The sequence below is a fragment of the Astatotilapia calliptera genome, chromosome 5 (genome assembly GCF_900246225.1).
Source record: "Astatotilapia calliptera chromosome 5, fAstCal1.2, whole genome shotgun sequence".
In the NCBI taxonomy this organism is placed as follows: Eukaryota; Metazoa; Chordata; class Actinopteri; order Cichliformes; family Cichlidae; genus Astatotilapia; species Astatotilapia calliptera.
Genome location: NC_039306.1, coordinates 22,487,143 through 22,513,876, shown reverse-complemented (window position 1 = coordinate 22,513,876; position 26,734 = coordinate 22,487,143). Strand labels below are relative to the sequence as shown.

Below are 26,734 nucleotides of genomic sequence, written 5' to 3'. Positions count from 1 at the left end.
GGGAGGAAGAGAAAAGAGAGAGAGAGAGAGAGAGAGATCCCTGATGCACACCAACAAACAGGAGGGACACACAAAAGGAGAGCAGGGAGGGAAGAAAAAAATGGTCACATTTCTCAAGCACCTGAAAACGTGCTGGTTATTTTCGGACGCGTGTTGCTTATTGATGAGTGTGGGAGTGTTTAAACTACTTCTACTGTGATCATGTTTTCATGGTGACTGTACATGGCAAGCAGCTGAACGCGTTGGGACCACTGTAATTCAGAGAACACCCTTTTACACAGAGATCCGTCTGACATCACACTGTGCAGACAGAGAGTCGAGCTTCCCCGTGCGTCTGTTCACCTCGAGAGAACATCGGGATCAATAAGAGACCTGATCTGAATTGCTTTTAAATAGTTTCTTTATTACTTTTGTTATTTCTTCTTCTTCTTTTGGGCTGGCCGGGTTTTCTCAGGAACCCCAATGCCCTGTGCACGCTGCTTTTGGTCTGAGCTTTGGGATACACTCTACATGCCCTGGCAGTTCATGACTCTTTCACCCGTATCAACAAAACTCTTCGGTGACAAGAAGTGGCAGTCAGTTCAGCAGTAAACGCCTACTGTAATACGGAACAAACGAACAACACCGATCGACTGGGAAACATGGAAAACAGTCCAGGTGGTAAGTAAGCTTTAAATTGCGTGGTCGATGTGTGAAAGCTGCTGGCAAGCAGCGCTGTCAGGTTTACTTTGAGGGTAATGGTGCAGGTGAGCACAGATGCCAGTGAGCTGCATTAGATCAAATATTGCTAATATTTAAGTAATATATAAAGTTTTACTGCCATTTAATTATTATAATTTTTTTTTTTTTAATTGTCTGTTTGAGTCATGTCAGATCACTGCAGTTATTGGACATGTCTGATGCTTTGGGATTTGTATCCAGTTTAATTGCATCTTATGCTCCTTCTATATGAATGTGTGATATCCAGAAAACTATTTAAGCTATAGGCAGTTGGAGTTTCTGTGCACTGTACTCTTGCCTATGACTGTAATTCAGCTGTGCAATCTCTGGCGTGTTGCCAGGTGCTTCTGGGCTGCGCAAGTCTGAGGATTTTGAGTGAGTGAGCTGAGCTCAGAGAGGGAAGTCCTCTCCTCCAGTCTTTGCGGCGGACTTCCGATTCTCTGCATGTAAACAAACTCACGTGAAGCGCGACCCTGAACGCCCTCTGACCGGGCACGTTGTCATCCCACAGCCTTCCCCACGTTTGGTCGCCCCACCATTAGAGGCTTATCTGCAGACAGATAAGGAACAATAACGTGCTGACCCACCCGCGTTGCGTCCGCGTTTTTTTGGATCTTAAAGTTCTTGCTCCCAAAACCACTTCTGGATGTTTTCATCCAATGGGAGGTTGTCAACTAACAAACATGTGATTCATTAGAAGTTTGCTGGTCACAATCGTGGCACTTTCCCCCAAACACAAGTGAGGAGGCGATGTCAGGGAGGAGTCACGCCCACTGCTCCACAAACATGAAATCTGTGCCAAATTCTCCTTCCACACTGGCTCCAAGAGCCGCGCTTGGAGTAAACATGTAGTTCTGCCAGCCCCTGAATCACGATCTAAATGTAGCGAGAGCTGATGATGAATGAACAGATCATATCTGACTCATGAAATCGATAAGAGTTAAACCGCCTATTTACTCCGTGGCTCACTGGCTGAGAGCGCCATTGTTATAGGCGAACAGATAGATAAAAAAGCAATAAAGCAGTGACGCTCTATTGATATAACGCTTTAAACCATTACAGCAACTTCACGCTGCACCTAGATCTCACGATATAATTTAAATCTAAACATCAGGGACATAGGTCTTTGGTCGACTGTGGCCATGGCCGTGCACCCTGGGTAAAAAACAACACATAAAAAACCCGTTCGTGATGTTGCGAATCATGCACCTGATTTTAATACGCAGCCACCCCGCCTCGAGCTGACAGCACGTGTACACAGCCTCAGTATCCACGTGCCGCGCATGATTCCAAGTACACTGCTCCTCTCACGGTTGTTCCTCTCTGTCGCGCGCACTGTGCGCGCGCTCAGCTCACACGGGGATTCCTCTTTATTCGTTGGTAGATTGGTCAGTGGGTCAGAGGGGTTTAACCAGCCTTCTGTCTCATATTAGTTACTATAGCTGATTTTAAATGTTCATTAGTAATTAAAAGGAGCGTCCTTTTTTGGGGGGTAGCCTATCACAGGACGTGGGATGTGAAAGAACATATTAACCTACATTTGCCAGCATCAACTAGTTTTTTGGGTGACAAGGCCAAGCCGTTTCAATTACACTCTGGTATTTCTGTTTGGGCGGTGTAATGGAACAAAATAAGACGATAAATACCAGACTGAAGTCACTATCATAGGGGCACTGAGCAGTTGTCACATGAACTAAGGCTAACCTTCACAATGTTGTCAAGGAAATGATAAAAAGGTCACTTCAACATGGACTGTTGATTGTTTTTCTTTTCATTCAGAATAAATAAAGTTGTTTAGATTGGTGCTTTGATGGGGTGTTGTTGGTAATGACAGCACACAAACCCTTTCTGCAATAGAAAGACCAAAGCATGTGAAAGGTTATTTATTTCTAAGGGTTACAGTAAAATCAGATGACACAATAAAACCTGTTCTGACTTCCTTTCACATTGTTTCAATATTATATGGATATTTATTTTAAAGCTGTCTCTATCAATAGTACCTAGTCAACCTTTCTGGATGATTTTCAGTCCATCCATCCATTTTCTTCCGCTTATCCAATTCAGGGTCATGGTTGGGTTGGAGCCTATCCCACCTGTCACACGGAGGGAGGTGAGAGGTGGGGTACAGCCTGCACAGGTTGCCATTCTATAGCAATTCTAACACTCAGAGACAGATAACCATTCATGTTGACAAAATCAGTAAACCTAGACTCTCCAGTTAACCTGACGTACATGTCTTTGCATGGTGGGAGGGAGCTGCAGCACATGTGAGAACCCAAGCAGGCAAGAGGTGAAAATGCAAACTCCACACAGAAAGGCCACAGCTGGCCGGTGGATTCAAACTCAGGGCCTTCTTGCTGTGAGGCAACCATGGCACCACCATGCTGCCCATATTCAGTTTCACAGCAGTCAAATGGAAGATGAGTACTTTAATAAGTGTTCATCGTGTAATTGGGATATAATGTCATGGTATCAACCCGCTTCAGGGTGCCGTGACGTGTTCAACCTCACTCCTTTCAACTGAAAAAGTACCAGAAAGATTGTGGGTGCAGTAGTTGAATGACTAAGCTAATCAGTAGCAGTAAGAATCTGCAATAGGAGTGGTTAATGGTATGACTCTGTGATGAGAATGAATGCAGAGAAACACTGCAGCTGTTCATGACCAGCTCTCATGAACCCTGTAGTCTTCATGGAGTTTTCCTCTCCTTGATCTCAAAGCGTGATTATTGACCAACTTACAAAAAAATGCAACATGTTTAAGCAGATGAATGCATATGTTGGGCACTAGCAGGAAAATGAAACCAGATTCATTGTGTTAGATTAAAAAGATGTCACTCCTGAGAATAAATGCTTTTTTCTAGGCTACATTTGCATTGCTCAGCCCCGAGGATCTACATGTAATCCTTTGAACTTGAGAACTCCTTAAACAAAGTTCAAATTGGGTCAGCCTCTTCCATTATGTTAATTAAAAAAAATCTTCTCAACTGCTTCTAATGTGAAAAAAAAACCTGCCCGCTGTTCCTTCTAAGAACTATCCTCCATGACAAACGCTTCATAAATGAGCAGATGACACGAAGCCAGTAGTTGCACGTGGAGGGAGGCTTACTGCCCATGCACAGAGGTAAACGTTCACATGACAGAGGACAGTCAAGTTGCAAATGGAGCATGATTTCCACATTTTCTACGGGCGTCCGTGCATGCCCAGGGGGAGGGAACACACGAGATGGGAAGTCAGAGAGGACTGGCAAAAAAGAAAGAAAGAAAAAAAAAAAGGAGGCGGTTGTATTGTTTATTCCGTAGTTCTTGTGGCTCTATGTGTATCCGCAAGTCACATGTTGTAACCTGTGCCTGAGGACAGCGGGGGTGACATTCCCGGAGCTCATTCCGTAGCCCAGTCAAGCCATATTCCAGGAAATCGTTACAAGCGTTCAGAATATGGAATGTTTTTCTACTCGACGAGCGGGGCGGGGTTGTGACTTCTGAGCGTAGAAAGTGGGTGTGGAAGAGCCAGTGTGTCTGCAGCATGTCACCCTGCCCTCCGCAGGTGAGCCACATGCCCAGAAAACTACCTCTCTCACACATCATGCAGAAAAACTTAACAAGCAACATTTGCGTGCGCAGGGAAGTAACCGCCTGCCCAGAGCTGCCACCCCACACACGTCCACACACATACACGCATACCCTGTTGGAGCAGTCAGTGTTGACACGTGTAAGCGGTGGAATTAAGGAGGCACTTAGAGCTAAACAGCAATCCAGCACGTGTTTTCTCAAGAAGAGAAAGCAAAAGAGACAGGGCACACTTTTCTCAAATGATTCCAGGTCCTTGAGAGGAAATGTGCACAGAATTACAGAGCAGACATTCTAATTATATTTACACCGCTTTGGATAATACTGCCACACACAGAGCAGGCATTTTTGACTTTGACTACATTAACCTTTTGGGTGGTATATTCACAGACCTGATACATTACAAGTAGCTTGATACTGACCCACAAGGTATGATCACAATCATAATGTGAGAATATCTGATGCAGTGTCTGGGTGAAGAATTGTGCGTGCAGGAAATGTTACAGTTGGCAGGTCTTCTTGGATACTTGACACAGTGATCTGATAAAAAATGAACAAGTGGTTCAAACTGTGAGCTAAATACGGGGGGGGGGGGGTACCAAAGTAAGCCTAAATCCATAAATTCTTTAAATTATTTGAAGAGATAATCACTCACTTATATTACCATAAATTAAAACAATTATGGTAGCTTTAAAGGTAGGGAAGATTGCTTGGTGGGTTTTTTCCTCCCTCTAGCCTGATTCATCTGAACACGCACACACAAAAAGCACAATGTCAGCCTTTGAAATTGTGTTAAAGTGTGAAAACAGTGACCGGCAACAACGTGACTGTTGCCCTCTGCGCAGTTTCTAGTGACTCAGTGGAATTCATTAACTTGTTCCGTTCCCCGCTTGCTCTCCTCCGTATCTCTAGCCACAGCATTAAAAGCCTTCTCCACTCCAAACGTGATCTGCCCTAGCGCTTGTTATGGCACTGCTGCTGTTGTTGTCTACACGGGACTGCGCAAAGAGCCTTGTGAGCCAGGCGGGAACTGTGTCAAGAGTCCATGTGAGCTCCTGGTCAGGTGGCTGGCGGATAGATGGGTCTGCAGGCCCGGAGCCGGAAAGGGGAGGGAGGAAGGGAGGAGGATAAGAGAAAAAGGGAGGGGGGAAAGGCGGAGGGAGTGTAGAAAGGACTCAGTTCTGAAAGCAAGCATGCAGGGAGCTGGCTGGCTCAGCCTGCACGTGAGGGGCAGTCTTTCATCTTGCGGGGAGGAACACTGTCTGCAAAGGAAAGGGCGGGGGTGGTGGTGGTGACGGAGGGGTTTGGGTGTTGTGTTTAGAAGTAATAGGGCATTTCCAACTTGATCTGATATCCATAAACAAAGGCCTGTTTGTGAACTCTCTGTGGCTCTCATTGTGAACATACAGTGACTTACTGTCATAATATGATATGATGTATTTAATGGTGTTCCCTATTCCAGAAGGTTTGGTGTGTGTGATGTGATATATCGTAGGCTATTTTATTAGTTTATGATTGTTTGTGACAGTTGAGAGATGTAGATCTTTAACTAGATGGCATGCTGTGTCTATTTCAGTTACTACCTCTCCTATTTTTCCATCACTCATCAGTAAAAGCATTGTCAAGCAGGTTACTTGAAGGTATGATTCGGCAGGACTTGGGCATTTTTTCCCTTATCTCATTCTTATCAGATTAAAAACTGAAAAGACTGCACAAAAATATCCCGGTCAGAGTTGTTGTTCCTCAAGCTGTCACTTTTCTTTCTTTCTTTTTTTTTCTTCTCTTTTCTAAATTGTTCATCGGATCAAATTTCTGTTGTCCCAACAAGGTCAGGGTTTTGTGTCTGTGTTTGCAAAAGTCTGCCAAGTAAGCTCAGATGAAAGCAGATGATTGCTCAACACTTCAACTCTCTACTAGTTTGTGCCTGTGCACTGAGTTTTGGACCCTCTGTGCTCTTTCAGGTGGTGTTATCTTGTACGCTGGCTCGTCTGGAAGTGCCAGTCCGAGTCCTGGCAGCCCGTCAAGTGGATACCAGACCCAGTCGCCCTCCTCCCACTCGCAGCCTTCATCCCCGGAGGGTGTCTCCTTTCAGGAGATCGGAGCCTTGAAGCAAAGAGGGGAGCCAGGGGGAGGAACACCTTCCCCGAAAATGGTCTTTCAGTTTCCCGAAGTTAACAGTGCTCCAGTTGCGCAAATTATGACGGTGTCATCACCGACCTACAACCATCCCACCGTTGCCAAAAGGCCTTGTGGCTTCACTGGCACGTTCACCAGTAAGTACCTACTCGCCACCCTCCTCCCGGTTCTCCTCCTTCCTTGGCCATCAGCAGTTTTTCATTGTGTTTCTTCACCTGACAACCGTTGTGACTTCCTCTTTCACAGAAACCGGAGGTATGGTGCTTCTGTGTAAGGTGTGCGGGGACATCGCATCTGGGTTCCATTATGGCGTGCATGCCTGCGAGGGCTGCAAGGTGAGACCAAAGAAAGGTTATATTATGCCACGTCTTTCCTTTTCATTGTGTACAAAAAACACAATGACACAAAAGACACCCTTCACAGCCTCTATTCTTCCTACCCTCCTTCCGCAGGGTTTCTTCAGGCGCAGCATTCAGCAGAATATCCACTACAAGATGTGTGTGAAGAATGAAAACTGTCTCATCATGCGCATGAACCGTAACCGGTGCCAGCACTGTCGCTTCAAGAAGTGTCTCTCCGTGGGCATGTCCAGAGATGGTGAGAGATCATGTCATTGCATGAAGATATTTAGACATAAGTAAATTCTGATGGATTTATTCCCACCAGTATTTTACACTGGCTTAAACAGTGAATCGTTTTAATCCGCTTTGTACAAGATGCGAAAACAAAGTCCAAATTCATTTCTGTCACAGCTTACAACAAAGGCATAATCCCACTGTCAAAGCCACTTGCCTTACTCCTCATCAAAAAGTTGAATTTTCTACTTATCTCCTTTCCACTATTTCCTCCTCTTGTCTTTGTCCTCCTCTGCCTCCCTTTCTCCTTGCGCTGCTCTCTGATTAATGGCAAGAGGAGCTGGAGAGTCCCAGTAGTCATCAGTCATGTAGAAACTGTGAAAAATACTAGTTTATTTTAGGAAACTGGGGCACAAAGTTGTTGATTACCCTTCCCGTTCGCAGTCACGTACGCTCTTTCCCGACACGGGCATTTCAAATCATTTGAGATTTAATGTTATTCTGTCCAGTTAATCACAAAAACATACACTGCTTCAATTTGAATATTAAACATATGATTGCAGGTAATCAGCTTTTGTGTGTTATTTTCACCTTCAGGAGTTAAATCTCCAGGGGAAGATGGCTAAACTAGGTGATAATAAATCACGTTTTTTTTTTTTTTCTTTCTGGTGCAAACATTTTTAGCTGACCCCCCCCCCAAAAAAGCCAGAAGCGAGAAATCAACTGCTAATTCATCAGATTTGAAACATTTATATTTTGTGAATAAGCACACAAAACACCGTAAATGAAAAATACGATAATAACAACATAACGTTCATGGGAAAGGTAGCTCCACCCACTTTCTGGTTTTCGGCTGATGTCTGCGACTCGCCAGCATGAAATTGATTTTTGATCAGCCGCCTTCGACCCTTTGTCTTTTCGGCTCTCTCACCTGCCTTTCTGTACCTCTGACCTTTCCACTCATCACCCACTGTGTCACTCTGCTAATGACACCACGTTTGGTGGTATTGACCCAGTGACCTACTTCTAGAGGAAAAAAAGAGAGAGCCTGCGCTTCACTGAAAGGCAGAAAGAGAAGGACTCGTGGGGGAGGAGGAGGTGGTGTAGCATACAGTGTACTATAAATAGGACTGTCAGTGGAGGTAGGGCATCGAGGTGGGGGGAAGGGAGGAATGTAAAGGCTGAAGAGGATGAAAAGATGGAGGCTTCTGGGTCTGTAGTATGGTGTAACAGCTGTGATGGAGAAAGAATAGTCAGAGACAGATGAGAGATCTTGGGATTAGTAATACATCTAGATTAGAGTTTGAGAGCCACATGTAGGATATTTGTTTGAATGTGAACATTTTACGCATACAAGTGTCAGTGCTGTAAGATGCTAACAGAGATGCTCGTTTCTGTCTGCTTTTGTCCTCAGCTGTGCGTTTTGGGCGTATTCCCAAGCGGGAGAAGCAGAGGCTTTTGGATGAGATGCAGAGCTACATGAACAGTCTCAATGAATCGGCTTCCATGGAAATGGAGGTGTCACCTCCTCCCGACGCGCCGTGCAGTCCACAGAACCAGACGAGTGAAGGAGCCGGCTCCATAATGCAGTCTTACCACGGTAACGAGAAACCACTCAAGATGGCTGCTGGCAACGGCAACCTTGGCGCTTCCTCTTTCCAGAACAGCGCGGCGCAGGAGCCTGCCCTGTTGCACGCAACTGCCCAGACGCAGCACGCAGTTCAGGTGGAGCAGGCGAACCTGACAGCTAACTACCACGTCCCCCCTAACTTCCCCGTCCCACCTACAGGCAGCGAAAGCACCACCAACGCAAACGTCGACAACGCCAAGTACACGTTCTCCTCCAATCAGAACCAGTGTCCTGTCAGCGGTAACATGTCGTCTCAGGGCTACGCAGCCAATCAGAACAGTTTCCCAGCCAGAGAGTCCTCAAACCAAAACCAGTGTCCCTGGAAGCTGAACGGAGGAGCCAAGGTTCTGGTGAGTCTCCCTCTCCTTTTGACTCTATGAAAGCCTTTTTAAATTCCAGTCAATAAAATGCCCATAATGCTTCTCTTTCTCTGTCTTCTGCAGGCATGCCCACTTAATTCATGTCCTGTGGCTCCGGCCAGTCGCTCCAGTCAGGAGGTGTGGGAGTCTTTCTCCCAGTGCTTCACCCCTGCTGTTAAAGAAGTGGTGGAGTTTGCAAAGAGCATCCCAGGCTTCCAGAATCTCAGCCAGCATGATCAGGTCATGCTGCTCAAATCTGGTACTTTCCAGGTATGCCTCTTTGAATACGATTTGTGTCTTTGGGGCTTTTCTTTTTACGTTTCTTTTTCCCTCGATGCTGAACTGCTCTTGTTTTGCTGACAGGTTCTCATGGTGAGGTTCTGCTCACTGTTTGACCCCAAAGAGAGGACGGTGACCTTCCTCAACGGACATACATACTCACTGGCATCCTTGAGAGCCCTTGGTATGGGCTCATTATTGGATTCCATGTTTGATTTCAGTGAGAAGCTAGGATCTTTGGGTCTGGAACCAGATGAGATGGCACTTTTTATGGCTGTCGTGCTCGTATCTGCTGGTAAGAGTCACGCAGCTATGTGCATACAAGCTCATACTTCTCACACAAACACATTTCTTATGTCTAATGCTACTTTGTTTGCTCCTTTTTTCTTTTTTTAGATCGCTCTGGTATAGTGGAGGTTGGCGCAGTAGAGCAATTGCAGGAGAATCTAATAAAAGCTCTGCGTTCACTCATCACCAGTCGCCGCCCAGACGACAGCACGCTCTTCCCAAAGTTGCTGCTTCGTCTGCCGGACCTGCGCACCCTGAATAACCAACACTCTGACAAGCTTTTAGCTTTCCGCATAGACCCTTAAGTTCAGACAGCTTAATGGGGTAACTGCCTTTGGGAACCGCCTTACTCCATATGCAGGCCTGGCTTGCTACTTTCCCTACACCGGCCGCTGCATGATGGACGGCAATTTTGAGAGATCTCCCAGGTCTGATGTTCCAAGAGAGCCGGGGAAATATGAGTGAAGAACGCAGGCAGAGCAGAAGGTGGTGGAAGCTGATGAACATAAACCGATCTGTGCTCCAGTTGCTTCCAATTGGACTGCTAGAAAACTGTTAAAACTGTAGTTCTTCCTTGAGTTTTTCAAGACAAAATCAAACCACCGTCGCTTCTCCCTCTTGGAGTTTGTTTTTGATGTAAAGACCAAAAAAAGAAGGGCGAGCCCGTTGATCCTCACCAGACTTTTTTTTGTTATCTCACAAAGCTAACGGAAAGGAAGCACATACTTTTTTGCCCTGAAGAAGAAAAAAAAAAAGGACAGACATTCACCAATAATGATCTCTTACTGTAAATTCCTGCCACAAATGTAAAGGCACTTTTCATACATTGAGAAACCTCTGAAATCAATAAATATATATATATATAGCAATAGAAATGTTTAACACAGTTTGTGTTTGCCCTGTTGAAATGACATAAGCTATTTTCACATCATGTTATCATGTGAGGAATCTTTATAGAAAAAAAATCACCCATTTGTGATTGAGAGATGTATACCATTTTTACGAAAATGAGACTGAGGTGCAATGTATTTGTACGCGGTGATCAGGGAGAAATTATTGGTCATTTTAGACCATGTCTGATGGCTTATATGATAAGATGTTCTGTTGTAAATTTTGTACAGGGCCGTTATTCTCGGTTTGTACCGGCGTTTGTTTGCAGATTCTTGGATATGTAAATGAAATTAGTATGGAGATTATTGTATGATGTCACACATGATTGATTTCTCTACAGGACGCAGCGTCTGAACGATGTGCTCCGAGTATAAACTTTTTATTTGAATATATAGCGTTGAAATAAATGTATTGTCAACGGACAGCATCGGCCTGTGAATATTTTGTAAATGTTTTATGGTTACGCCATAGATTACCATTATTAAATAATGTTATATAGCATCTTCTCCTTGTTCTCATCTCTTTTCATTTTCCTCCTTAATGCGATGCCGAGACATACCATACAGCCGTAGCCTAGCAACAGATGCAATGAGCCAATCGTGCTTCAGGTCTGAGAGCCACTGGGGGCTTTTATAATAACAAGAAACACCACTTGATTTTTGAGTGTGTGTGTGATAACAAGTGAATGTAATTCCAAAGACTTATGGGAATACTAGGTGTTATTCTTTGCTGAGAGAACACAGCGACCTTTTGCAGAGACGAGATGATAAGCAAACTGAAAGAGATAAACTGGATTCTGGTGAAGGATGAATGCAAATGTAGGACTAACAAGGCAGTTGGATCAAAATGCTCTTCATGAGTAAAGCCTTGTTACCAGACACGAGGAGAAATCATATTGATATAAACATTTAGGAGCAAGTTCCATAAACTGCAGCTCTGCCTTTAATAAGGCTCCATAATGTGCACAGTCACTGGCATTGCTTGTTTTAAAAGGAAATGATTTAGACAAGTGCGTCACACCCAGAATCATGCATCACAATAGCACAGCTTCAATTATATTTCTAGGTCTGACAGGCTTTTGACTGACTCTTGTATTTTTGAAACAAACATACTAAAGAAGCTGTGACTGCTTATAAGAATATAGCAGTCACGGATCCAACAGTAGTTCCACATTAGGTGAAAAAAATTAGCAATAGTACACATTTTCCTCGGTGCCAAAAAATGAAAAATGAGTACGAACCAGAAGCTATCTATCTATTTATCTACGAACGCACCTGCACTTTTACTGTCATTGATCCATCAGAAAGAAATACTGGAAGCCTGCAATGAGGAGAGCCTATAGTCCCTAGGGGTGCTTTGTTCCAGTCATGCCCATAAATCATGTTGGTCTACGCCTGCCGCCTACTGGACAGCACAGTAACGGCAGGAGCACGTTTTAGCCTCCCACTAGATGTGTTACAAGTTGTAACACATCTGTCATATGATAATCGTACAAAAATACTGAATGGGCTGCAAGACCATCACCAAAAAGCTTGGTGAGAAGGTGACAACTGTTGGTGTGGTTATTTGGAAATGGAAGAAATATAAATTCGCCCTTCAATCCCCCTCAGTCTGAAGCTCCATTCAAGATCTGGGGTGAGGATGATCAAGAGCAAAGTGGTGCATCAGCCCAAAGGAGGAACGAGGACCTTGCTAAAAATCGGAAAGCAGTTGGGACTGCAGTCACCAAGAATACCATTTGTAACACTACATTTTAATGCATTCAAATCCTGCAGCGTCCGCCAGGTCCCCTCAAGAAGTACAGATCCGTCTTAAGAAAATATAGCGGTCAGATGAAACCAAAATCAAGCTCAACACCATCATACTTTCATTTTTACCAGGCAGATTAATCAAATTGAAAGTGGGCTGTTGTTTTCCTTTCCTTTTTCACTTTGTTATTATGTAATGGAATTAAAGGGCCCACAGAAACCCTTCCACCTACAACTTCACAAAATGATGACTTTAGTCTGCTGATAAAATCGGTGCTTCCTAATCATACTTAGTAAACCCTGCAGGAAAACCGTATTTTCGTTTTACTTCCTTACTGTCAATTTCAATTTACAAACATCTCTGCAAGCAGTAATCACAGCCGAGATTTCCTTTTAAATGTTCCCAGTTGTTTCAGTAATAGCAAATCATGCAAGGCCAACAACATTAGAAGTCTGGAGGTTTAGGTTGAGCCTAGACTAGACTACATCCTCTCACATCACGATTTGAAACAAACGGAACATACTGTCTTACCCCTCTCTCTCTCTTTCTGGTTGACTTTTCTCTGGGGAATAAAAACAGAAAGCTTGTAAAAGTCTGGTATTTACTTTGTCAGTGATGCAGGTCTGGCCGCCACATGGGACATATTTCTCTTGGCTTCTTTCGCCATCTAGTGGTCACAGGAAACTTTGACGTTAGAATTTGTATGGAGTGAATCTGGGATTGTTGCCCCCAAGCGGCGGACAGACTGTCCTCTGTTGTGTCTTTGTAAACGACCATCTCTCTGTCTCTCTCTTTTTTTTTAGCATTGTGTTATTGTGCTCTGCTTTAGGGAATAGCAAAATCAGAACAGTTTTATTATCATGATTTTTTCCCCAAACATTTATGACATTACAATGCAAAAAAATATGAAACAAATTCATCACCATCAATCATCATTGGCTGCAGTCAAATAAGCTCCATCACTCTTAATATATAGTATATAGTGTACCTCCAACCTTTCTATTATTATATGTTTTCAAATGCTCCAGCTACCCATCTCACAGGCCCACCTTCGGACTGATGGCACTCCCTTTCACTTACAAACTGCCGAGAAGAATCTGCCTTGCTCTCATAATACTAGACTGAATCCAACTTCTTTTCTTTTTATTTTTTTTCTTTGTTTTATTTTTGTTGTTGTTCCTGCCTGCTAATGTAGCAATCAGAATTATTGTCTGACGGCCAAAAAAAAAATGCCATCTGAGATGTTCTGAGAGAGGCGGAGGTGGAGACCTGACCTGACACATAGACACGGACACAAACATGCATTCTCACCCTCACGCTCACACTTTCCGAACATGAAGACACACTCACGCTCCCCATACACACACTATACTCCCTGGTGCCGGCACCTACACCCCCAGAGGGGCAATCAACCTCCAGACTCCAGACAAGATGGTCCGCTTTCCTCTAGGGTGGAGACAACAGACCGACTTGGTCCACGCAGCAGCAGAGCAGCCCACCAGCCTGCATGCGTTTGCCATCACCTGTCCAGTTTGACTCGTCTCCCAAAACAAACAATCAGAATTTTAGAAATCTTTCCCCAGAACTCACCTTATCACATGACCATAAACATGAATTCAATTTCTTTGTTTAAACTTGCGTCTCCAACAGTTTGCAGTAGGCCTTGGCGCAAGTCTCAAGAGTCTGGAGGGAGTCCAATAAAACAGATGCGTAATCTGAAACTGAATAACACATGTCCTGACAAAACAAGTTTTACCTTAATGTGACATGACACACTGCTTTGCATAGGTCTTCATTTACCCCTAACTACTTTTGCTAAGAAAATGGGAAGGTGATGCTGTCATATATTGAAACAAATGCAGAAACGCATGGACATTTAGTATATAAGACTAAAACAGAGTTAGCAAAGTACTAATGAGCTTGAAAGTCAATATTTTAGGTCTGTTTTTATTCACAATTTATTCACACAGCCTGAAGTCTCTTAGACAAGCTTTCTAAAATAGGTAGTCTTCAGGAATAATCCCGTGGGCTTCTTGGACAACATTTAAAGCTCTTCTTTAGATGTTTTCTGCTTTCTGTTCTCTGTCAAGATGAACAGAACAGAAGCGGCCTGGTCAAAGGCCCGACTCAAACCTGATAGAAATGCTTTGTAAGACCTCGAACACTTCGTTCATGCTTGAAAAAGATTTAATGTTGCTGAAATTAAACAGTTCTGTAAAGAAGAGTTCTTACTGCCACATGTCTTAATAACAAACAGATATTACGTTTAGGGAGAAATTACTTTTTCCACACAGGGTCAGACTGGTTTGGATAATTTTTAAAAATGAAATCACCATTGAAAAAGTGCATGTTATATTTACTAGGGTTAATTTTGTCTGGCTCCTTATTGATCTTGAAGGAGAGGTCAGAGGTCAAATGTGACATATCTTAAATCTTTAAATAGCACTTTCTATATGTTGACAACACACTTCTAAGAATGATACTTTCTAAGCTATGAGGCTGTCACAGGGCCGAGTGGCCTGTACTGAACAGGACTCAGGTGCAGAAACCCAGAGCAGAGACAGCAGATGATGTAACAATTTATTAGGCTAAAGTGCAAAAAAGAAAACGTAGCAAAGACAAAAAAACAATAAGACGTGGAGTTTGACGAGGCGTGGCCTGGGGAACGTGGCTAGGGCGAGGGAATGAGGCCTGAGATGCGGAGTGGAGCTGAGCAGGGAACAGTCACACTGAAGAGAGAAGATAGAGGAGTTAGGGAGGTAGTGGAGGCAGCTCTGAAGTGGCTAGTTGTAAGAGTAGCAATTCTTACTTGCAGTAGGGGACATGGAGTGTTGAGAGGGGGGTGATGAGAATCCAGGGGAGGCTGAGTGGCGTGGAAAGGCTGGTCTGAGATCCGGGGCTTCAGATGGAGTGTGATGGCAGGAGGGCAGGCAGGTGAGGCACAGAGAGATTTTCAGAAGGATTGCTTGGTATCTTGAGTTCGGAGGTGGAGCGTGAGCCAAGGTGAATACAGCAACTGCAGCACAAGAGAGTCGTGTTAACAAGATAGATCACAGCAAGAACTTGAAGTATAAGGCCTGTTACCAACATGTGTTGATGACAAACTGGCGGTGAATGAACTAGTGATGGGACGTTCTGTATCGAGGCTTCGGAGCGTGTGTCGAGTAATGGAGGGGGCGTTTCCGCGAAGCGCGTATCGAGGCTTGCTTCATTTATGGGAGGAGCTGAAAATGATGACGTCCGAAGCCTCGCTGCCCGGCTGTACCACGTGACTGGTTCATGAAGTGGTTCGAACTTTGCCGCGAGATATGACAGCGATATAAACCCCTCAGACTTCATTCAAAAATGTGGGTGTTTGATGGAGAGTTGCGGTTAGTGAGAGTTTGGAGACCGTATGGAGGTTTATGAGAGTGAGGAAAGTCAGGAGAGAATGGAGCCAGCTAAGAAGAGGAGGATGTCCTCCCCTGTGTGGGAACATTTTGATCTTATTCCTCCCAACAAGGTATGTAAATTTCTACAGAAGATGTATTTTCATGATACTGATGGTGCAATACAATTTATGTTGAGCTGTCTTGACTTTTGTACAAGGTGAAGTGTTTGCTATGTGCCAGGGAGCTGGGATATAACAACAACACCTCATCCATGCTTAGGCACTACAGAGCTTTGCATGAGAATAAGGGGGACACCGATCGTGGAGCAAGACCAGGTGAGCCATCAAATGCAATGATAATATAGGATGCAGTAATGTTACTAAATGATATAACAATATTATACAACTGTTATAAGTTACGTGTGTGATATTTATATTTGTGCTTTATCTTTATTGTCTTTCCTCAGGAGAACAATCTCAAATAGATGAAGACCTGGTCAGCATGGTGATTGAGGACTCCCAGCCATTTAGCATTGTGGAGGACAAAGGATTCAAAAGATTTGTTAAATCATTAAATCCTAGCTATGTTCTCCCCACTAAAAAGGTCATAAAAGCAGTGAAAATTTAGTTTTTACAGAATAAAATGTGAACAGGCAGGACAAAGCCTCAGTGTGTAGCTGTCCATACCTCAACGTTACAAAAGCACAACTACTGTCCACACCCCAACCACACCTCACCTCACAGTAAATGATCATTTCCATTTCAAGCATTTCCAAATAATCATTTCCCATACTGCCACTATAAATATACACAGTATACTACCATCACTACAATATACATGTTTTACACACTCCTTTTGTTGTTGACATTTACAGGCTGTGTGCAAAATGCCACACTCTTCAAATTCATGCCAGCTATTATTTTTACGTCCAGTAGGTGTCCTGCTAGAGCAAATGAAGCTTCATGAAGCTTCGCGTTGGGGTGAACCAATTGGATGAAAAGCTTCAGTGCTTCATGGGGCTTCATCTGCCCATCACTAGAATGAACATCAACGTGTGGTTTAAATCCCTCTGGCTTGATTGTCTGCAATAGGCTCCAGGTGTGCAGGAGCTGGAGTTGGCCCTGCCCAGGGGCGGATCCCAGGTCAGTTCAGGAGCCTTATGAAAATTCCAGCCACCCACCGCAGACCATGACAGAGGTATCATTAAGTTGACCTTGGCAACGTTGGTGTAAGACAGATTTTAATGGGTTGTCAAAATGACCCCCTCTACACCCGACAAAGTGTTCTCAGAATTCATTCAAAACTTTCTGAGCTGTTGTGTTTACAGGCAGAATGACATCTACACAAAGCAGACACCAAAAACCAGTTCTTGGAAGCACGTTATAAAATCTTGCCAAGAGCAGTTCAAAGTATTGTAGAGAGGCCTTGAGGTAACAGTTTTTTAAATTTTAATATTTATCTATTTATTTTTATAAAGATCTGTATTTATTTAAAGTGTACACATTCAGGGACTTGTTGTTGCAGCATTTTCTAGATCCTGCATGATTTCCTCCTTATGGGAGACAAAGTAATCTCATCCTACTGACTGACGATATTTAGTTTGTGGCTGGAAACAAACTTCCAGTTGTGCATTTGAGAAAATATTGAATATCAATATAAACATTTTAATAAAGTATAAATGATTACCCACACAACTGTGCTTATTAAAGAGGGGAACAGTACAATACATCTGAGTAAAAGCAGATTAGAGGTGATCACTTGCCGGTAAATCTCAGTGTATTCTCCATAATGTTCTTAACTCCATGCTAATTAGTGCCGTGTGTCTGTTACTAAAGCAGTGTCTTACATAAAAACATGATGTCATTTGTTTACCCAACCTGTTTGCTAAAAATAAGCAAAGAAAGAAAAGCTACTTCCAACTGTACCCTACTGTACTTTTACACCCACGCAGACAAAGATGTCACCAGACTGATGGACCCACATTAATTGATTGGTAGTTTTTGATGGGTATAATATATCTCAATTTTCCAAAAAATCTGTAAATATGTGTTTTTTAAAAATACATTTTTCTGTCATATCAACATTGCTGCACTGTTCTCTTTGTATTTTTTATACCTCAAAATGGATTAAAATAATAATGTAATATCATCTGTAGCTCAGACATGTAAATCCCTCTGCTTGCTTTGCACAATTATGAGTAATTGACCCTGAATACTGTTCAGAACAATTGTGTCCACCCCCCCTGTTAAGCAACAGCAGTGGCACACTCTGGTGGGATCTGAGGGTTATGGGCCTACCTGGACGTTGCTAGAACGACCTCTTTAGGGCTGGGACAGGGGTGGTGTGGGATCAGGGTTAGAGGCAGATTAACTACATGGCAGCCTATAAAGCTCCAGTGTAATCCGCACACTGCAGACAAAATCAGAGCAAAAACTACTGCGCAAACAACCTTTTTTTTCCCCCACTCACAACAGCTTTTGGAGCCACAGAAGCGACATCGAATGAAAGAAGAAGCCTAGGAACTGTACATATTTGGGATTTAACAGCTTCACATCATTAAATAAACAAACAAACCCATTTCACCAAGGATTTCAGAAGAGTGTTCCTTCATCAGAACCATAAAGGCGAAAAAAGGGAAAAACATGAAAAAGGGAAAGGTATGTTTTCATCTTTCCTGATTTAAAATAAAGCTGTAACAAAATGCCTTCATTAAAGTGACAGATTTGTTTACATATGAGACGTGTTATTGTGAAAGATTGTTAGAATTATTCATATTTTTTTAGAGGTATGCTCTAAAAAAGCTTACAAACTCGATCAAAATCCAACAAGATCAGAGAAACAGTTTAACAGTATGTCTATGAACATACATACATACAGTTTATGTATATAATCCTTTGAGTTAATCAAACGTGGGGGCTTTTATAGTCAGATCTGCAATGAAAAGTATCTCCTGTACTATTTTGTTTTTTATTTAAATGTGCATATAAAGCAATAGCTTTAGAATAGCTGGCACATGTGTCTAACACTGTACTGTGGCTGTAAACGCAGTTATTGTTCATTCATATACTAATTATGATTGCGTACCAGCAGGTGAGCAATGACAATGAGCCTCCCAGCTATCAAGAGGCAACAGCAGGTGAGTAAAGTATCCTGCTGGTTACAGATATGCGAACACTGGCTGTCCTCTAGTTTAGACCTGTAGTAGTCAAAGCTGCGTGGTAACAAGTGAAACAATGTGAATGAAAAATAATGTTAGTTTTTGTTTAGCTTCATTTTAAATGCAAATAATAATATTTTCATGACATTGCACTTAGTTATTAAAAATGATGTAGGTAATCAGAGCAATGCTACAATGTGATGTCATGAAGTTCAGCTTTGAAACGCCTCCACCCCTTTTTCAGGCTATGCTGAGATGGAGGCCCAGTTCGCCTGGGATGATAAGACCATCCGGCGGACTTTCATCAGGAAGGTACTGGAAGCAAAATAAACCCCAAACAAAACCCCATGAAAACATAAATTAATAAAAGGAAATGCCACATCGCTCTGACACAGCGTTTGTCCACCTGCAGGTCTACGCCATTCTCATGGTTCAGCTGTTTGTGACCGTGGGCGTTGTTGGTCTCTTCACATTTTGGTAAGTACGTCTGTATTTATTTGCTCAACTTTACTGTCATTTTCTAATAAAGCTTTTTCTACTTTATTCTATGAAGCACCAGTTTACTTTCTTTTTGGTTGCTGTTTTGATTTCAGTGAACCAGTGAGGTTTTTTATTCAGACTCATCCTGGCTTGTACTCGGCATCCTAGTAAGTAAAAAAACAAAACAAAAACGAAAACAACACAGATGAAAACTCATCTCACACTCACATAAATTTCATGTACATTTTGAAATTGTCTCTGATCCTTTTTTTCTTTTAGTCTCATGTTTTTTGCCACCTACATTGCACTGTCCTGCTGTGGAGACCTGAGGTAAACCGTCTTTGTAGAAATAAACAGCACAAAATGTCATTGTTACGCTGATGACCTGCAGCTCTATGTTCCTTTAACCATTGGAAATTGTGCTGAAGTCTCTAAACTAGAATGTTGTTTATGTGCAATTAAGGGCTGGTTATCGGATAATTTCTTGCTCCTAAATATTGATAAGACAGAGTTGACGGTCATTGGGCCACACACATTTCAGCACTTGTCCCAAAATTTCATCTTGAAAATTGATGACAGTGCCATAAATTGCAGGAACAAGGTAAAAAACTTGGGTGTGTGGTTCGACATGGTGCTTTCCTTTGAATCTCATGTAAAAGAGATAACAAAGATCGCCTTTTATTATTTGAGGAACATCGCCAGAATCAGACAAGTTTTGTCAAGCGACTCTGCAGAGGTTCTTGTCCATGCATTTGTGTCTTCCCCTATTGATTATTGCAATGCTCTTCTTTCTGGCCTACCAAAGAAAAGTTTTAGAGGTCTACAGATGGTGCAAAATGCAGCTGCTCGCATTTTAACAAGAACTGGGAAATTTGAGCACATTAGCCCTGTTCTGAGATCTCTGCATTGGCTACCTTGTCAGGTTCGAGCAGATTTTAAGGTCCTGCTGCTCACCTACAAGGCTTTAAACGGATTGGCACCTTCATACCTCTCCGACCTTTTACACCTTTATGTTCTATCTCGTGCTCTCCGATCTCAGGACTCTGGCCTTCTGAAGGTTCCTAGAGCCAGAAAAAAGACTATTGGAGAGCGTGCTTTTTCTTTTCGTGCCCTGTTTCTGTGGAACAACCTCCCTCAAGATATTCGGCAGGCATGCTCTGTGGTTGTTGAAGACACATTTGTTCACCTTATCCTACATGTCTTAATTCTATGGCTTTTAGTTTTTAATTTTTTATTGTTTTTAACTTGTATTGTGTCTCTTACCTGTATTGCTATGTATCACTTTTATTTTATTTATCCCTTTAGTTGTACAGCACTTTGTTTGAAAACGCTTTATAAATAAAGTTATTACTATTATTAAAAATTCAAGAAACAACTGAAAAGATGCTCTTTTGCAAAAACTCTATAAAATGTGTCTCTGTGTGCATAAATAACAAATCTACTGTCTTTTCTGTCATAACAGGAGGCAGTTTCCTTGGAATATAATTCTTTTAGTTCTCTTTGTGAGTAACATGCAGTGTAAAATACAAACCTTATACAATAATAAAGCCGTCACTCAGCCTCAGCCTCTAAGCTATTTTTATCAACTTTTCCCTACAGACTCTGAGCATGGCCTTCATGATGGGATTTCTGTCAAGGTAAATACACCTGCGGATGTAAGAACCATCCGTGTCTTTTCAAGCTGAAAGAGAAAATGTATATGTTTGTGCTTCCTCCAGCTTTTACAACACCAAGTCGGTGGTGCTGTGCCTGGGAATCACAGCTCTGGTGTGTCTTTCTGTCACCATCTTCAGCTTCCAGAGCAAGGTGCGAACTGCTTCAAACTAGAACTTCAAACTGCTTTGAACAAAAAAAGACAATAAAAGACACATCTTCTTCTTCTCTTGCAGATTGATGTCACCTCTTGTCAGGGAGTCCTGTTTTCATTGTGTATGGTCATGCTCATCTGTGCCATCGCCATCTCTGTTGTCGTCCCTTTTGGATACGTGAGTTTAAACATGTACATCCTTCTAGAAGGAAACCAAATTAGCTGCAATTAATGAGTTAAACAAAAGTACTTGGGTTAATGCGTCAGGTACTGCATTAATGGAAGAAGGATTAGCCTCAGATAATCTTGCACTGTGTCTTGCTTAAATTAGCATCCCTGCTAGCCTTCTTAAAAGTGTTTTGTAATGCATTTTATCTCACAGGTACCTTGGTTACATGCCACCTATGCTGTAATAGGAGCCATCCTCTTTACTCTGGTGAGAATCACGCAGCCTACCCCCGTCTTAGTTTCCAGCTAAGTTTTCAAATGATTACCTCGTGCTCACCTGCTCTGCTTGTTTTCTCCATTTGTGCCTTTCTCTGCCACAGTTCTTGGCGTTCGACACTCAGATGCTCTTAGGAAACAAGCGCTACGCCATCAGTCCAGAGGAATACATCTTTGCCACGCTCAGCCTCTACCTGGACATTATCTACCTCTTCAGCTTCCTGTTACAGCTCACGGGAGAAGGCCGGGAGTGAAGCCTGTTTTACACGTTTCTCCTGCATACTAAAGATGTTTATCAGCTGAACTATTTGAACACTTGACTTGGATTTACCTCTCGACAGAACGACATGACTTCAAGGCTCATTGCAGCAACCTGTTTGCTCTTTCTTTAAGTGATGTGTTATCGATCTAACCTTTGTTTAACCTTCAAGTCTCTTCAGTTCATAATCTTCTTATCAATGGAGACCCTGAAATCCCAGCTTGAAATCCCATAGACTACACCGTCCAACTACTGCTAGGTGTTACCTTGGGAATCTATAAGTGTGTGTGTGTGTGTGTGTTTTGAATGGCACTTTGGACTCTTAAGTGGATAAAAGCAGGTACAAACAGAGTTGGATGCATCACTCTGTTTATTCAGCCTTGAGCCAATAATGGAGTTGAGTTTATTTTAATCATTTGTTTCACATCCAATATGTAGATGCACTTTTATACTTGTTTTTATTTTTATTCATTTCATTATATATGATAGGTTTAGTGTATTATCAGTATGTACTGTATGTGTGTAAGCTCAGACTGGGCATTGGTATTTCGGAAGTAGCAGCTACTGTATGAGTCAACAGACTTTAAGATGTAAAGAAAGCAAACAGCAACCACAAAGGGAAAATGTATTTAGAGTAAGTCAGAGTAAGAGAGTACATTTGGCTGTTAGAGATCTGTTTACACTGGTGTTGAGAATTTACCGTGGCCTTTCAGCTGTTATAGAAAATAGTTTTAGATTAATAAGTTATTAATGGGAACGCTGGAAACTGTGTGTAATGAATAAAAAACACTATACATTTCTTTGCAAAGAACACGGGCTATGGACTTGTAAGTGGCAATGTAATTAAAGTAACACATGAAACCTATAAAAATTGTTAATTTTAATGTTACAGAATTAAACAATAATAACATTTCTTTGTATGTTTGTATGTTTCTACAGAGCAAACTACACCATCCTTGTGGGGTTTGGAGTTGTGTGTACACTGACCAGTATTAGATACACCAAGCTAATGGCACAGATTCAACAAGGTGGAGGAAACATTCCTCAGAGATTTTAGTTCATACTGGCATCAATGGTCTCTGATCAGTGGTTGTTCATCAATGGTCATAACATGCATATTAATGATCAAGAAACTGACCTTACAGCCCATTTTTCATCAGTGGTGCTAGTTTCAGTCATTGTGTAAAGGTTAGGGAAACCTGCAGTCAGCTGAGCCTGAAGAAGTCACTTGGACTGAGTGATGTGGTGACTATTCAGGCCATCTGAGTACAGTGAACTTATTGTCACTTGAGATGATCTGTGCTTCGTGGCATACTGCACTAACCCTCTTGGATCAGCCATCAAGATTGGCACACTGCTCATAAAGAGATGGAAATGGAAATTGCTATCCTATTAAATCAACTTTCTTTTCCATGTGTCAGAACATCAGGAGGTTGACTCGACCATATCTACGTTCCTAAATGCAGTTGTTGCCATGTTATTGGTTAAGTACTTATTTAAGCAGGTGGACTTTAGCTTCCTGCAAAAACTAATTCAATTTAAAGATTAAGAAAATAAGACTAATGATACTGCAAGATCAGGCATCCATAATATGTAATATACACCCCTAATTTAGCAAAAATTAAACAGCCAATAATAAATCACTCACAAAAACATTGAAACAAGACTTTTATTAAAAAAGAAAACTGACATATTCAAATTCAAAGAGAAAACCAAGAAAGAAGTAAAATCTCAATCAATTAAAAAACAAACAACAACAACAAAAGAAAAACAAAAACACAAGTTACAGACAATTTAGCAACTCTGGCACAGGAAGACAAAAGTAGCCAAATGGCATTTGCAAAATAACCAAATATCAAAACCTCTTTCCTCTAACAAAACTGTACAAAATGAGTTCTTGTATAAATAAGAAAACTATTCACAAACAGATAGTGAAATGCGCCAATCTGAATTTTCAAAAAGCTTGTGATCCACACAATACAGTTTATACAGTGTAGAGCTGTGTTTGTGGATCAAAAATGTTACTTTAAGACAGCATTTCTTGCTAAAATGATCGAATATTTATCTAGTTAAACTGCTCACTACTGCAACATATAGTAAACTGTAGTATTACACAACAGTATGACTCAATTGTTTAAAAAGAAAAAAATTGCGACACTGGTATTAACCAAACTGAAATAAAATGAAACATTTTGAAAATCCAGATGTGACGTTATTAAACCAGCTGTTTGGAAATCCTGTTTTAGCAGCAAAATGTTTTGAAACTATGAAATAAGCTGTCAAATTGACATTAGGATGGATACAAATAGCATTTACAAATCTATGCGGACTAAAAATGCAAGTGCAATGAGTATTTTTTATTTTATTTCAAATATTGTGTACTTTCCATGTAGTCTTAGTATTCCTATATTTGTTATGTCATTTAAAAGGCCAGTTCCTTTAGTTTCCTGTCCTGTCATCTCTGCTTAAAAAAAATAAATAAACACTGCATTGTAACAAGTGGTCATTTCATAGTTTCAAAATCTTGTTTTGTATTAAAAGTGATGGCTAATATATGGAATAGCATTTCTCAGAACATTTTCCTTCATGGTGCGCTGAATCTGAAAACTTGCAAGTCACTGTGTTTTCTGGACAGGTTATAATTCATACTAAAAAATTAAAAATCACAAAAACACACAAGAAGAAAGGGAAAAAAACGGTGAAAGAAGTGCAAGGAAAGACAGGCTATTTACAAAATCTGCTTGTGTCTGAAAATGTTCGTGTTTGCACCAATCGTAAAATCTGTGCTCCGTTTTTCTTAATGTCCATTGAGTCAAGAGCCCGACCGATATAGGATTCTAAGACCGATACTAGTACCGATAGCTGGTGATTCGAATATCGGCTGATACTTTTTTTTTTCTTTCAACATAAATTTTTTGGTTTGTAGATTTGTTTTTGTGTCCTTACTAAGACAATATGACAATGCTATCTAAAAATAATGTTTTCTTATCACAAGTTGTGGATTCCTTGTTTATGCTGCTCGGATCAGCCGGTTGTTGTTTTGCAGAATTCCAAACATGTGCCCTCTGGTGGACAAACCATGCAGTGTCAACACATAACATGGTGGAAAGGTGTTTCTCTCGTCTCATCTTCGCTTAGCGGGCTTTATAAATGTTGACACCGACATATCGGCAATCAGTTAATAATATCGGCAGGCGATATATCGGTCGGGCTGTAGCTGAGTTCGGTAAAGTCTGCTCGCATGCTGTCCTGCACTCATTATGTAAGCTAAGGGGAACTAGGGTTAAGCAGCTGGATTTGTTCTTTTCAAAAACACTTTCTAAGACAGAGCTGAAAAAGTCCTCAAACTGTAGTCATAATTTGGAATATTGAGTGTACGTTAACACTCTTATTGCCATCTTTCTCTTTCTTAGAGTCAATAAAAGGCATTTTATACCATTACACAAAACATACGAGCATCTTGGGAGATTGGAGACAGCGGTGGGTGGCTAAAACATCTTTGGTTGCAGAAATGTACAACAGAAAAATTGCAAAAAAACAATGTAAGCCTTGGGGAAGATGTTATCTCGTTCGTCTTTTCACTGGATTCAAACATGAATGGTTAAAGAACAGGAAGAAAAGCTCCTGGTAATTCTACGTCTAACTCAACTGACTCAAAGTTCAAACAACCCTGCTGCCATTTCCACAGTATATACAAACTCATGTCAAATCTATGTGAAACCGGGCAGTTCGTCCAGAGGAAAAACATTAAGGCTTAGCTAGAAAGAGTTTTTGCAGACTTTTTTTTTTTTTTATCACTCACAAAGTCATTCAGACTTGCTGTCTCACTAAAGGCTGTAAGAATCATCTTTAATGGCACTTCCATGGTCTAGTGAGCAGTCCTTTGTAAAACCATTATTTCTATTATCTACATATGTACAGTTTTTGATATCCGTATAAATTAAAGTTCAACATGTTTGGATGTACGTGGTGACAGCTTAACTCGGTGTGCTGACTTAAAAAGCTGAAAACAGCCCAGGTTTGTGTGTTTATGAGCTTGTCCGAGCCCGATGCAGCAGCATCAGTAGAAGTGATTTGGATCAGCACTAAGTAAAGTCACTGTTTGGTTCAGCTCTCCATTCTGGAAGGCTTTCTGCTAAAGAGGCCAGACGCAATGTCGGGACAGACGACGCGAGGTTTGGAACGGAAATTCATGTGAAAAGAAAACAACGCGCACAAGAAAACAGCGTCAACAAAACAAACAAAAAAAAAAACGACTCCATAAAAAGCTAAAAATCTACAGCTAAAATCTAATCTACTTGTAAGATTAACTCATCAAAAAATAAGGCAAATTAGCTCAAAGACTTTCAAGTGAAAGACAAAAGAGAGAGAGAGAAAAAACAGAAGACACTTAACTTTCTACAAACTAAAAAACAAAAATCACTGACAAAGAATCAAACTCAGGTGACAGCAGCATTGAAAAAAAAAAAAAAAAGACTTACAGCTCCCTTTCCTCTCAAACTAATTATTCTCAGGGATTTTGTTAGTCTTCCATTCGATATCCCTCATTGCTTTCACTAAGCTACGTCTTAATTTAGTCACTGCATTTGCTCTTTGTTTTCACATAATCTCTCCTTTGTAATGCGTGCACACGTCACCACTTCAGGCAGAGGATGAATTCAATGATACCTGATGGTTCGCCACCACAAAACCGCTTAAAACCACTTCTCATGGACGAGGATGTAGTAAAGTATTAACTATTAACAGTAGGTGCAGGTTTTTTTTGTAAGCATATGTGGACTGAGAGTGATCCAATCATAAAAAAATAATTAAAAATTAAATTCATGAGCCAAACACTGGAGCTCAGCTGGGGGGGGGGGGGGGGGGGGGGGGGAGCTCTTTCATGTTTTCATTGACTACAGTATTAAATAACTCCTTTTGTATAAACGTATGCCTCGCTGATCTAGAACCTCTAAAAAATAGAACTATAATTCAAATATAAATATAAATAATTGATTGTCTTTTGTTCTCTTATGAAAGAAT

At 41.5% G+C, this 26,734-nt stretch overlaps 2 protein-coding genes and 1 long non-coding RNA gene across 5 annotated transcripts in view; 2 read left to right on the top strand and 1 right to left on the bottom strand.

Annotated features, from left to right (window-relative positions):
* Window positions 1-10,951, top strand: part of LOC113022594 (nuclear receptor subfamily 1 group D member 1-like) — an 11,135-nt gene extending 184 nt beyond the window's left edge. Inside the window, exons 1-8 of the mRNA XM_026168145.1 lie at window positions 1-660; window positions 6,249-6,560; window positions 6,670-6,758; window positions 6,876-7,020; window positions 8,413-8,978; window positions 9,072-9,257; window positions 9,351-9,561; window positions 9,663-10,951. The exon at window positions 1-660 is cut by the window's left edge and continues 184 nt beyond it. Coding sequence (XP_026023930.1) covers window positions 642-660; window positions 6,249-6,560; window positions 6,670-6,758; window positions 6,876-7,020; window positions 8,413-8,978; window positions 9,072-9,257; window positions 9,351-9,561; window positions 9,663-9,859 — 1,725 coding nt within the window. The 5' untranslated portion in view covers window positions 1-641 and the 3' untranslated portion in view covers window positions 9,860-10,951. The remainder of the gene's footprint in view (window positions 661-6,248; window positions 6,561-6,669; window positions 6,759-6,875; window positions 7,021-8,412; window positions 8,979-9,071; window positions 9,258-9,350; window positions 9,562-9,662) is intronic.
* A 3,809-nt stretch (window positions 10,952-14,760) lies between these two features.
* LOC113021714 (uncharacterized) lies at window positions 14,761-15,346 on the bottom strand. Of its 2 annotated transcripts, XR_003272341.1 has the most exons (3): window positions 15,283-15,346; window positions 15,004-15,210; window positions 14,761-14,923 (listed from the first exon to the last, which is right to left on the bottom strand). It is a non-coding gene; the product is annotated as an uncharacterized LOC113021714 (long non-coding RNA). The 2 variants fall into 2 exon arrangements; XR_003272340.1 differs by having other exon boundaries at window positions 15,004-15,346.
* A 2,597-nt stretch (window positions 15,347-17,943) lies between these two features.
* On the top strand, window positions 17,944-22,632 carry faim2b (Fas apoptotic inhibitory molecule 2b). Of its 2 annotated transcripts, none has more exons than XM_026168144.1 (12): window positions 17,944-18,222; window positions 18,656-18,701; window positions 18,967-19,034; window positions 19,135-19,199; window positions 19,316-19,369; window positions 19,482-19,532; window positions 20,665-20,704; window positions 20,802-20,839; window positions 20,921-21,008; window positions 21,092-21,187; window positions 21,392-21,445; window positions 21,558-22,632. In XM_026168144.1, the coding sequence occupies exons 1-12, from the start codon at window positions 18,208-18,210 to the stop codon at window positions 21,705-21,707; spliced, it is 765 nt and encodes a 254-aa protein (XP_026023929.1). In that variant the 5' UTR covers window positions 17,944-18,207; the 3' UTR covers window positions 21,708-22,632. The 2 variants fall into 2 exon arrangements, with proteins under 2 accessions (XP_026023929.1, XP_026023928.1); XM_026168143.1 differs by having other exon boundaries at window positions 18,653-18,701.
* Window positions 22,633-26,734: the final 4,102 nt, after the last annotated feature.